This window comes from Lytechinus variegatus, chromosome 3 (genome assembly GCF_018143015.1).
Source record: "Lytechinus variegatus isolate NC3 chromosome 3, Lvar_3.0, whole genome shotgun sequence".
Classification (NCBI taxonomy): domain Eukaryota; kingdom Metazoa; phylum Echinodermata; class Echinoidea; order Temnopleuroida; family Toxopneustidae; genus Lytechinus; species Lytechinus variegatus.
The window spans coordinates 5,705,365-5,719,089 of NC_054742.1; the positions used below are offsets into that span (position 1 = coordinate 5,705,365).

Genomic DNA, 13,725 nt, shown 5'->3' on the forward strand with positions numbered 1-13,725 from the left:
AAACAATATACTACCAGGGTTATATTTAGATTACTGCCCCAGGGGAATGGGCAGTTAAGAGAAAACCACAAATCACTGATAATTAAGTACATGGCCTATGGGAAAGTTGTCCTTGCCTCTCCTCATAATTTACTTACCCAGTTGCCAATTTGAAATCTACATAATCATAGAGATTTCAATTTTAAAGCAGCCATAACTTTCTTATTGCTGGTCCGATTTCTTTCAAACTTTCACCATTCTGTTTTATCTATTTTTCTCCTTTCCAACACTACATTTCATGACCAAGGCTGGAGTCCCCTTTAATGAAATGAAAATTTATGCTCCCCTCGTCATGCTCCCCTCGTCTACCACCATGCAAAAATGGCCAATCGATGTTACATAACTGCTAATTACTGGTTAACGAAGTAATCTCAAGTATTTCTTTTTCTTTTAAGTAATTGGTATAAAGATTCCCTTTAATATGATACCAAATATACCCATGTAGCACATGTATTTCAAGTTTTATACCATTAATTATTTCTGTGCTTGTCGTGCAAATGTAACGATACCACCTATTTGCGGGCCCAACTTAAAACGCATGGCCAAATGAACTATTTTTAGTATTATGTTCGCCAATTCATATGTTAAACTTTATTTCTGTGTGATTAACAAAATACTAATGTAGTGTGATCGTAATAAACAAGCTTTGGTAAAATGATTTTACAGACTGTCTCACTCATTTTATCACCCTGACATCCTGCCATACTTATATATGATTGAGCAACCTTTAATTTAAAAAGTACAAACAACCGCAGTCTAATGTACATTGTAAGGTACATGTGCAATGTACTTACATATTTATTTCTGACCCAATACATGTAATCATAACATTTCTATATCACAATAATTGCCTCTTGACTACTTACTGAATACACCGTGTTCTAATACATTTTTCCATTTTATAGTTAGATTTGGATTTCACTCTGTAATGATTATTGAAGTTCTTCCTCCAGTTCAACCCAAGATGCTTAACTTAATTGAACCTCCTATCTAGATTGAAAGAGAAGTCTGCTATGAATCAATTGTCTAAATATATTTCATCAATAAACTGCTTGGCTTTCAGTGTGAATAGGCAGTCTAGCTGTACATACAAGATTGTCACCCCCTCCCCCTCCTCCCCCCACACACTTTGATAAAGAAAAATGACTCCTACCCCCTGTGCTGCCGTGGGTAATTGCTGCTAGTCATAAATAAAAGAAGAAAAAAATCTATATATAGATAATGACCAATTTTTTGTTTAAAGTATTAGGTGGACACTGCGACTTTTAGTTTTTAAGTCTTGTGAAATTTTTTAAACCAAAATTGTGATGACTAGGTACCTGGTTGGGGAGCGGAGCATAATTTTGTACCCTTGCATCTAGGCAGAGCACCACAACTCCCCCGAAGTAGCCTTCACTAAGCAGAGCACCACAACTCCCCGAGGAAGTCTTCACTAGGCAGAGCACCACTACTCCCCCGAAGCAGCCTTCACTAGGCAGAGCACCACAAGCTTTCGCTAGGCAGAGCACCACTACTCCCCCGAAGCAGCCTTCACTAGGCAGAGAACTACAACTTCCCCGAGGAAGCCTTCACTAATCACTAGGCAGAGCACCACAACTCCTCAGAAAACCTCACTAGGCAGAGAACCACAACTCCTCGGAGGCAGCCTTCACTAGGCAGAGCATTGACACCCCCCCCCCCCCCCCCCCGCGGGCTAGCAAATCACACCTGGCTGATATTGCCATCGTCCTAGTTCACTACCGCTGCCACAGATCACGACGCCCTATTGGGTGCTTGCCGTTCTGGCCATACTCTAACCCATGCCGTCGCACCCACTGAGGTCAGCATTCTCTAGCACATGAGCACTGCCAATTCATCCACTGTTCCTCCACTGAGAGTAGCCAGGGATATGCTGAGGTTGTCTCTCAGCTCTCTGAGGGAGCCATCACACCTCTTGCCTTCCTTAAATTACAGACTGAGATGTTGGGTCGAGCCTGGGCATCTTTCTCAGGGCTAGGGTTTGGGCTATAACCGCTAAGCTGCCTCATAGCCTGCCTGGTACTCATGTTCATCACAAGCCGAGCATCCAAATTTTTGGGGCTTGACTTGCGACCTGCACTCCATTTCTTGGGCCCTTACCTGAAGTTTCGGCTAGTTCTGTTGGAAGGTATTGGACCTTCATCTCCCAAGGTTTTCAACCTGTGGTACCTGGACCTACTTATGGCCCCCATTCAACTCCCAGGCTTTAACTCACATGATTTGGGCGTTCCTGCATTTCTGAGAAATAATAGCCCCCAACTGGACTCTCGGGCACAGATCAGAGCTGGATTTTAACTCCCAAGCGTTCCTGCCTCCCTACTTTGCTCTAGAGTTGGGTTCTGTGTAGCCAATTGTGAAATATCAAAACTTTTCCCATCTGCTTGGCTGGGGAGTTATACCTCAGTCACATTTTCCCAATGGCGGCCGTACTGCCAGTCAAAAAAAAGATTTTATTCGTTTTTATTCAAACCACCTATATGTAGCGGGTTCCAAAAATGTTAAAATGGCCGTTCTTTACTCACCGTATGGCCATTGTAGGGGAAGTATAACCTTATATCAGAGATGCCACTTTTCCGTATTTATACGGAATTCTGTCTTTTTCCCCTGTTGTCCGTCTTATTTCCGTATTTCCGACTTTTCCTGTTTTCTGTGTACTAAAAAAAAGTTGGAAAGTCCCTCTAATTGCGATGCATGTCGATCGACCGAGTGAAAGATATTTCCAGAGATACTTGCTTTTATACAGTACATAATTTATAAAGGCACGCACTGCCCACTACGTTCATTGAGTTATGCTTTTATCAAGGCTTTTCGATTGGAATCCTCAATATCCTGGCCAATCAATGCGAGCGACAAGTTCCGATCGCAGGCACATAGACAAACGCAAAGCAGCGGCACGAATCGCAATATAATAGTGACTGGTAAATACGTCTGTAAAGATGATGATGTCATCCAAGATGGCAACTTACAATGACCAACAAAAGGATCGAGGATGACTAAGTGTTGATCATAATTTCAAAGGAATTAGCGGTAACTGCTGTATAAGGTACGATGTTTCTGAATTTTATATATTTTCTCGTGAATTTGGATATGATTGTTTTTTCATAATGTGACATTTTATGTACCAAAAACGATCCAGAAATTGGTCTGCCGAATGATGGATCTAACGTTATAGCTGCATGCTGATACGATACGTAACCCAGTGAAGTCCGGCCCGCTTCGCTGGTCGGTTCTACCTGGTACTTGGTTAGCTGATTGTCGTATGTACAGGCCAACAACTCTTCAGTCTATGTATTGGTGAGTGGAGCCAACGCGGTTCAGCAGAGCAACCAAAATACAGAGACTGAAGCTTTTACTAGTCTAGCGTTCTATTACTTTAGAAACACAACTAACTACTATCAGTTTTTTCAAACCTTGGCTTCAATGTCTTCGATCACAACAACTTGAACAAGGTAAGAAGCCACTTGCCCCTCCCCCCTAAATTTTGAGGTGGGGGATACCCCCCCCCCAAAAAAAAAAAATTTACCTGTGTCCATCTCAAAATTTAGTGGACCCCCCCTAAATTTTTGGGCTTCCGTCGCCAATGCCCCAATCCACTGATCTTGGACACTGTCCCTGCCCGCGATAACTTTCAGTATTTTTGGAGGACACCTAGTGGCATCCCTGTTATATAGTGTACCAAAATAAATACTAATTAATATTTCTTGTTAACATACAATACATGCTTATTATGCAGCTACATGTAAAACTGATGTCTTATCAACCAAATTTGCAACACAGAATTTTTCAATTTTGTGTGTGTAATGTAGTGAATTTTTGCTGTTAACCTTTTTTCTAAGAACATTATTGTGGTAGGGAGACAAATTAACGTACAACTGCATGTTGTAATTTGATTTAAAAAATGGCTACCATATAAATCTCAATCACAGCCTTCAATGGACTCTATAAATGTTGTCTTATTATTTTCATTAATTTCTTGATTTTATATTCATTTTAGTAAATCCATTATTAGGTGGTTTTTCAGATATGACAGATCACCAATTAATTTCATCAGAATTTTCTGTATTTATTATTTGATCTATTTTTATATTTCCAAACCGGCCATGTTAATTTCCTTGATTTTCATGTCATGTCAATTTTTGGTCCGACTTCCACTTACAAAATGTTATCTGGAACCGAGCCCTGCAGATTTGGTGTGGAAGACTCGTCAGTGTGCAGCAGGCGCGTAGCCAGGGGGGGCGGTGGGGGCGGTCGCCCCCCCAAAAAAAAGGAAAAATAAGAAGGGAAAAAAGAGAGGAGAAAAGAAAAAGGGAAGGGAGGAAAGGTAGCTTTGTGTTTTTTTTCTTTTTATTATTTTTTTTCTTAAAATAGAAACTCCATCACTCTTGCTATAAATTTATATATGAATTTTTCTTTCGCGCTGTGCGCAGTTAAATGACAATATTGCGATTCTCCATTGTTTCCCCCACCCTTTCTCTAACCCTGTTTTTCCACCTCAGGTATATGTGTTTCTTACCGGTTAAAGTTCAAATGTATCCATTAGGGCATGGAATTAGAGTAAAGCTACGCCAAAGTATATGAAGTTATCTTTTTTTAAATTGATCGCGCAACATCTGGTCGGGTCGGCTCCGGGCGGGTAAAATTTGATATCAATTTCTGCCGCCACCTCCATAAAGTCAACTTCTCCTGCTTTTCAGCTCATTACCAAACAACCATAATTCTGGGGCAAACAGGTTCCTAAAATTTGCGTCGTATTAAATAAAGAAGTACAATATTTTTTTTTTTATCAAATTCTATTAAGGGAACAGAGCAAAAAAGCGTGAAGCCTGCGGGGGGCATGGGGTGAACGCTAGAGGCATGGGGTACCGGTAATCAGAATTAATCCCCCATGCCGGATGCAGCCAGCATGAACGGTTGTTACTAATCAATTGCCCCGTTCAGCACGCAGGCAGCATGGGGTCAAAGCCATGCGATATTCAATTTAATCCCCCATGCCGGATGCAGCCAGCATGGGCCTCTCTACAACCCCATTCAGCATGCAGGCGGCATGGGGTCAGATCATGGCGCATTTTCAAGATAATCCCCTATGCCGGACGCAGCCAGCTTGGACGCCCACTAATAGGTAATTACCCCGTTCAGTGCGCAGTCGGCATGGTGTCAAAGTAAAATGCATTCAAAGCTAATCCCCAATCCCGGACGCATTTCTTCCACAAAAAGACGCATGGTATTTCGGGCCTCCTTAAAAGAGACAGAGAGAGGGGGGGGAGATGAAGTGACTCATTTTTCCCCCATTATATTCTCGCATCTGGCAATCATGTGATGTTGTATATAATTGCTCATAAGTGCTAAGGTATTTTCGCTTTATTTTGTTTTGTTATATGTTAATGTTGTGTACAAGTCAGCTCATTGTTCGGGGGGGGAGTGGGGGACTTTCATTGACGACTGGAAACCATGCGCAAAAGGGATGTCTTTTTCAAGATCGAGAGTGTCAGAAAACACTGAATTAATAAAAAGAGTATATATTTCTCCATTTCTACACTGTATAATAATCAATAAATAATATCATGAACATACTACAGACACGTAATAATATTCTCGTCCACTCCAAGCTCTAATTGGTTCTGGAATAAATTACCACTAAGGCTATACCATTCCCGTATGCTTTGCACCATATGAACTCTTGTGAGCGGCATCTTCATTCGACAAATTAAAATAATAAATAAATCATTAAAACAACAATCAAAATAGCTAGAATGCATTTTTGTCTCTATCGTTTTAATCGTTCAGTCTAAAAGTTCAGAGACGGCGGAGTTGGTAGAAAGTTTCAGTCCTCACCCCCTTCAGCAAACACGTACAAGAAAAAGTCGAAGTCTGTATAAATTTGTGATTTTTGTTGGCCGGTCTTCTCCCTCGATCTCACATTCAACCCAACCCCTCTATTTAAAAAAAAAGGCTCAGCGGTCCCTGTTTTTTGTTTAATTAAAAAATCAGATATTTTGGTTTTGATGCTAACCAGGGTAAGCGCCCCAAATGTTTGTTTGCAGTAATGGAAACAAAAAATGCGTGGGTGTTTTTTTTTTCTATATAACGAGTTTAGTTGCAAAAGGGGTTATGTCCACTTTTGACCATTCCGAGAAAAAAACATGTTTTTTATTCTCACTTACTGCAATATTCTTATGAGAAACTAAATTGTCATGATGTACTACCCTATCATGCGAACATAAAATTTGGTATAAAAGAAATCTACCAGTCTTCATTTTTTCTATATATTTTTTTTAAAATCATTATCGTGGACCTAACCCCATTTGCAACTAAACTGATATGAATCCAATCGATTTTGGTTTTAAAGAAGTGATTTTTCCTTGCCACTTTTATTCATGTTTGCATGTCAGTTTCAAATTTTCTTTGTTTTCATCAGAGCGACTAAAAATTTAGAGGTTTTGAGACAGAACAATAAAATTTATGAACAATGGACCTAGCTCCTTTTGAAAAAAGTGATTTTTCTTTGCCATTTTGGATCACTTTTGAATAGGAATTTCAACTTTTCTTTGGTATCATCTTAATATAGAACTACTAAAAATCTATATATTGAGGCCCAAAAATCAAATTTGATGAAAAATGGACCTAACCCCTTTTGCGAGTGAGCTCTTCATATGATTCTTTTCTACCACGCTATTCGTCGGTTAAAAAGGGAAAGAAATTGGCTAAAAGGTAGGAACATCAATAAAATTTAGATCGGTATCAACATATTTTTTTGAGGGGGGGTGGTAGGTCACAAATGAGTAAAAGATTGTAGGATTAAGAGGGTTCTGTCGGGACACGCCAGACAAACATGTTTTCTTCAGGGGATGCCTTAACGTAATTTCTCCTCCTATGTTATTTTATTTCCTCCATTTCGGGAGAGGAAACGTTTAGTTCATTATTGGTTTTATTTGAAGTGATTATGTTTTTGTCAACTTTTCAATGCACAAGTTTTCATCTGGGAAAGAAAAGGAGAATGAGATGACAAGCTTCTAAAACCTAACATGTTATGAATTTATTCTGTAAAATGACATGAATTAGAAATATTGGGATTTTTTCGATTCACCCCCGTCCCACAGCTCAACCCCTGCACAAAAAAACAAAACATGGCTGTCCCTGTATAACACAATTCTTTTCCAAAATATTTTCGTTTGGACACTAACCATGGTAAGCGCCCAAATGCGATTTTTTGGGGGGTCGTAACGGGGAAAAAACTGGCCAGGATGATTGTTATTCTTATTTTTTTCCGCTTTACAAACAGAACATCGGAGAGAGGAGACAAACAAGCAACATTAGAGTGTAGGTCAGAACATTTCCATCGGGGGGGGGGGGGGGGGGGTGGGGGGGCTGAGTTAAACAAGAGTAATAATAAAAAGTCATCAGTCCGACAAGGGTCTGAGGACAGAGTTGTGACAAACAAAACGTGTTTGTTTTTTAAAGTGATATAACCAAACAAATAAAGTCATGTTTTTATTCGTTTAAGTAGATATTCATGGAATTTTAGCAAAAGCGCACTGGTCTATTCCCCTTTATATCTCTGTCTCTCATTCTCTCTCGTTCTCCGTGACATCTGAGCATTTTTTTATTCTAGAATTGCCCTAAATGATTCTTTTTTCATCCTTATACTTGTTATCACCCAGGGGAAGCGCTTTTACGCAATATGACTCACTGTCATAAGCACCTGTGTTGTCGGAAATGAAACAAGGTTTTTTTTTTTTGAGATACTGGTTGTTGGTCGAAATAAAAAAGAGTATTCATAAAAGCTTTTTGTATTGCTAAGTTCGAAAAGCATTCAACAGGTCGTCCTGCCGATAAACACTAATCGTCCTTTTGTTCGGGGCGTTGACCATCTGTATCTTGCTCTTTTCGGAAGGAATTTGTTTGAGTGGCCGCCCAGACATTCTTTTGTTCTGGTAATGCCGATATATCATGCACTACATGGACGTTTCCCTTTTGAAAAGAGCATATGAATGGTGTGCTAAACTGCTTTCTTTTCTCTCTTTTTTTTCTTCAAAATAATGAGAAGAAGAGGGATGATGGGGTCAAAAGTGCACCGAGATCAGCTCAAAGTATAAGACATTGCTCTCGTCACTACAAGATTTTTGTTTTTATGAAAATACAATTACAAATAGATATCATTCTAGAGATATATCTCCTTGATGAAACAAATAATAAGACGAAAGTGGTGAATAAATGCATAGCTTATTACGTGACGATCTTGCAGAAAAGATGTTAGCCTATATACTCTCAGAACAACGATATGGATCAAATTACGTGATCGGGTGCCTATTGCAGAAAGAGTTGCAATCCATCGCAACTGTAAAAAGCATGCGCAACTCGATTTTCAACCAATCAATAGCATGCATTTGGGACTTGTGATTGATTTTTTGGCTTGCGTTAAAACGTTTCTGAAACGGGCCCTGGCCTAGTGCGCGCCTGTACGTACTCGTCATAAAACTTATTTTCCCCGTCTGACTTCAACGTAAAAATCGGGTAAAGTCGAAATGATTTCCTATTTTCGGGATTTTTGTTATTGAAAAAAGTTTATAAAGGAAATAGTACGTGGCACAGCTTTTAGTACATAAAGATTTCAAAAAAGTTAAAAAACTCCATCGAATCAAACCAAACAAATCTCGGCTTCTGTAGAAGCCCGTCGTAGCCCGTCGCACCCAAATGATTAACATTTATCACGGCAGCACGCAGGGGGCATGGTGGATTATTTTCAAGAGCAACTGGTGGTAGGCTGCAGGTGGAACGGTGGATTCAATTGGAAAGATTTTGCACGGCAGCACGCAGGGGGCATGGCGGATTATTATTTAGAACATCCGGTGTTAGGTTGCAGGGGGAATGGTGGATTAATTTATAGAGATTAGACGCGGCAGCACGCAGGGGGCATGGCGGATTATTTTTAAGAGCAAGTGATGACCGCCTGCAGGGGGCATGGGCTTCTTAATTGGAGCGTGCTTTAGGGGAAGCCTGCAGGGGGAATGCTGTAATATTTTTGCTCTCGTCCCTAAACTTCATGTCATTTGCCTTCACATTCATCTCCTGCTCTGTTTTGCACACTCAGTTTGAAATTTTGAATGGACCTAGCTCCTTTTGAAAAAAGTGATTTTTCTTTGCCATTTTGGATCACTTTTGAATAGGAATTTCAACTTTTCTTTGGTATCATCTTAATATAGAACTACTAAAAATCTATATATTGAGGCCCAAAAATCAAATTTGATGAAAAATGGACCTAACCCCTTTTGCGAGTGAGCTCTTCATATGATTCTTTTCTACCACGCTATTCGTCGGTTAAAAAGGGAAAGAAATTGGCTAAAAGGTAGGAACATCAATAAAATTTAGATCGGTATCAACATATTTTTTTGAGGGGGGGTGGTAGGTCACAAATGAGTAAAAGATTGTAGGATTAAGAGGGTTCTGTCGGGACACGCCAGACAAACATGTTTTCTTCAGGGGATGCCTTAACGTAATTTCTCCTCCTATGTTATTTTATTTCCTCCATTTCGGGAGAGGAAACGTTTAGTTCATTATTGGTTTTATTTGAAGTGATTATGTTTTTGTCAACTTTTCAATGCACAAGTTTTCATCTGGGAAAGAAAAGGAGAATGAGATGACAAGCTTCTAAAACCTAACATGTTATGAATTTATTCTGTAAAATGACATGAATTAGAAATATTGGGATTTTTTCGATTCACCCCCGTCCCACAGCTCAACCCCTGCACAAAAAAACAAAACATGGCTGTCCCTGTATAACACAATTCTTTTCCAAAATATTTTCGTTTGGACACTAACCATGGTAAGCGCCCAAATGCGATTTTTTGGGGGGTCGTAACGGGGAAAAAACTGGCCAGGATGATTGTTATTCTTATTTTTTTCCGCTTTACAAACAGAACATCGGAGAGAGGAGACAAACAAGCAACATTAGAGTGTAGGTCAGAACATTTCCATCGGGGGGGGGGGGGGGGGGTGGGGGCTGAGTTAAACAAGAGTAATAATAAAAAGTCATCAGTCCGACAAGGGTCTGAGGACAGAGTTGTGACAAACAAAACGTGTTTGTTTTTTAAAGTGATATAACCAAACAAATAAAGTCATGTTTTTATTCGTTTAAGTAGATATTCATGGAATTTTAGCAAAAGCGCACTGGTCTATTCCCCCTTTATATCTCTGTCTCTCATTCTCTCTCGTTCTCCGTGACATCTGAGCATTTTTTTATTCTAGAATTGCCCTAAATGATTCTTTTTTCATCCTTATACTTGTTATCACCCAGGGGAAGCGCTTTTACGCAATATGACTCACTGTCATAAGCACCTGTGTTGTCGGAAATGAAACAAGGTTTTTTTTTTTTGAGATACTGGTTGTTGGTCGAAATAAAAAAGAGTATTCATAAAAGCTTTTTGTATTGCTAAGTTCGAAAAGCATTCAACAGGTCGTCCTGCCGATAAACACTAATCGTCCTTTTGTTCGGGGCGTTGACCATCTGTATCTTGCTCTTTTCGGAAGGAATTTGTTTGAGTGGCCGCCCAGACATTCTTTTGTTCTGGTAATGCCGATATATCATGCACTACATGGACGTTTCCCTTTTGAAAAGAGCATATGAATGGTGTGCTAAACTGCTTTCTTTTCTCTCTTTTTTTTCTTCAAAATAATGAGAAGAAGAGGGATGATGGGGTCAAAAGTGCACCGAGATCAGCTCAAAGTATAAGACATTGCTCTCGTCACTACAAGATTTTTGTTTTTATGAAAATACAATTACAAATAGATATCATTCTAGAGATATATCTCCTTGATGAAACAAATAATAAGACGAAAGTGGTGAATAAACGCATAGCTTATTACGTGACGATCTTGCAGAAAAGATGTTAGCCTATATACTCTCAGAACAACGATATGGATCAAATTACGTGATCGGGTGCCTATTGCAGAAAGAGTTGCAATCCATCGCAACTGTAAAAAGCATGCGCAACTCGATTTTCAACCAATCAATAGCATGCATTTGGGACTTGTGATTGATTTTTTGGCTTGCGTTAAAACGTTTCTGAAACGGGCCCCTGGCCTAGTGCGCGCCTGTACGTACTCGTCATAAAACTTATTTTCCCCGTCTGACTTCAACGTAAAAATCGGGTAAAGTCGAAATGATTTCCTATTTTCGGGATTTTTGTTATTGAAAAAAGTTTATAAAGGAAATAGTACGTGGCACAGCTTTTAGTACATAAAGATTTCAAAAAAGTTAAAAAACTCCATCGAATCAAACCAAACAAATCTCGGCTTCTGTAGAAGCCCGTCGTAGCCCGTCGCACCCAAATGATTAACATTTATCACGGCAGCACGCAGGGGGCATGGTGGATTATTTTCAAGAGCAACTGGTGGTAGGCTGCAGGTGGAACGGTGGATTCAATTGGAAAGATTTTGCACGGCAGCACGCAGGGGGCATGGCGGATTATTATTTAGAACATCCGGTGTTAGGTTGCAGGGGGAATGGTGGATTAATTTATAGAGATTAGACGCGGCAGCACGCAGGGGGCATGGCGGATTATTTTTAAGAGCAAGTGATGACCGCCTGCAGGGGGCATGGGCTTCTTAATTGGAGCGTGCTTTAGGGGAAGCCTGCAGGGGGAATGCTGTAATATTTTTGCTCTCGTCCCTAAACTTCATGTCATTTGCCTTCACATTCATCTCCTGCCCTGTTTTGCACACTCAGTTTGAAATTTTGAATGACACTTAAGTTTCTTTATTATTAAAAATGAAGCACTTCAGGATAAGTCAAAGAAATTAGGAATCCTCTTTTTTTAAATTTGATTTCAATAAATCACAGAAATTTCAACTTTTTGCGCACTATTTCCTCGTAAAGAAGTTCAATAATCTTAGAAAATCATTTTAATTAGAGCCGATGGTGGTATTAGACGTATCTGCATTATTTTGATGAAACGTCCGCCCTTTGAAATTTCAGAGTTTCATTGCTCTGCGCTTGGCTGAATATCTTTCTCCCGGCATATATACACTTCTCCTCTGTTTTGCGAGTTAAAGATATGCACTGTCGCTAAATTGTTTGTAATCAAATCTGATCTTTCCAAGGGAAGTATTCAATATATCTTTGAGAAGACCCTTTAGTCAGGACCCTTTTCATGGCAAAAAACTGATAAAACGCTTTAGCTTCCGCATGAGGGTATTATTATTTTAATTTCCTCCAATGTATTCCTTTTTTGTGCGTTCACAATCACTTTTTGAAAACAAATTAAGGTTCATGAAAACAATGTTCAAAATCACAATGAGTCAACTGAATTTGAGCTGAAATAGAGACAAGAGAGACGGCTCCTTTTCATTTTAATTTATGAAACACCAAAAGCTTCGTGCTTCGCGCAGGAGGAGGAAACTCCCCCTCCCTGCACCCACCCCCTAGGGAGCGCGCTTTGCGCGCTCTGTAAGTGTTGGCACGCTTTGTGTGCATTTACCGCCCCCTCCAAAATGAAATCCTGGCTACGCGGTTGGTGTGCAGTGGGTTCAAATAATTTTGTGCGGTGGCAGTTACAAAATTTGTCAAGGGGAGGGGTCGAATCGAAACCACTCTTCCAGTTTAATAAGGATTGTGTCAATTATTATGCCTTATTTGTAATTATTTAGATTTCAGTTACGGTTTTAAAATTGTCACATGTATTTGCGTCAAATATGTTTATTTCTTTTACAAGGTTTCGTCTAGCAGCAAGAAGCCTTGCAGTGTTTATCATGGCACAACTTCCAAAGGAAGGTATCCGCATGGTTGCCAATGCTCCAGGAGCAGTGTTGTACCCCAGCACATCTCGTACTTCACGTGGCTCTAGTGGGACTATTCATCAGGCCTTGAAGCTTCTTGATAGTACACTTGAGAACAGGAGCTACGTAGATCTAAAGACAATCACAGAGTATGTACGAAACTTCATTATAGATGACCATCATTGTTTGCCCGATGGTGTATACTTGACTTCTTATCTAGCATCTACTCTATTTCCTGAGAGAGCCTGTCTTAATGTTATATGTCAAAGAAATACAGTGCCACAATCTAGTACATGAACTATCCACTTTAGGCTATAAATGTGGCCATTTTGTTAAAATTAACAGTTATTGTAAGATTTTTTTTATTTATAGTTATACTCTTTTTTTTGGGGTGTCAACAAAGTTTGATTGTAAGTAAAAGAATATTGAATCAAATTTTATTTTTAAGTGAGGTGTAGTTGCTTTCATTTTCATGTTAATTGTCACACCGGCCCAAAGAGTGCAATGTATTTGTTTTTATTAATGTCTATTATGGGATAGTTGTGGTCTTCAAACCAATTTCATGCAAAAGTCCATAGTTTTCAGCGTTATTTCTTTTTGTATCATAATCAAAGAATTGCCATTATTGTCGAAAACATATACGAAAATATGTAATTATGTGTATTTATATATTGTAGAGATATATGTATATCTAGGGGTTATACCATATATACCTGGAAACTATCACATTTTCGCAAAAAGTGAAGAACTGTTTGAGGTTTCAATATCAAATATGGCACAGTTGGCTCATATATCCATATGTGACCTGATGATATTTTAATTCACTAGGTCATTGAGGTCAGTAGGTGTGTAATACATTCTTGATGTGGCAATGGTGCAGTCATAAAGTTTGACTGT

General features: G+C 39.4%; 1 protein-coding gene across 1 annotated transcript in view; it reads left to right on the top strand.

The window, feature by feature from the left end:
- Positions 1-13,320, top strand: part of LOC121410067 (ectopic P granules protein 5 homolog) — a 135,966-nt gene extending 122,646 nt beyond the window's left edge. The window contains exon 45 of the mRNA XM_041601921.1: positions 12,765-13,320. Within this exon, the coding sequence (XP_041457855.1) occupies positions 12,765-13,125 (361 nt within the window). The 3' untranslated portion in view covers positions 13,126-13,320. The remainder of the gene's footprint in view (positions 1-12,764) is intronic.
- The last annotated feature ends 405 nt before the right edge of the window (positions 13,321-13,725 follow it).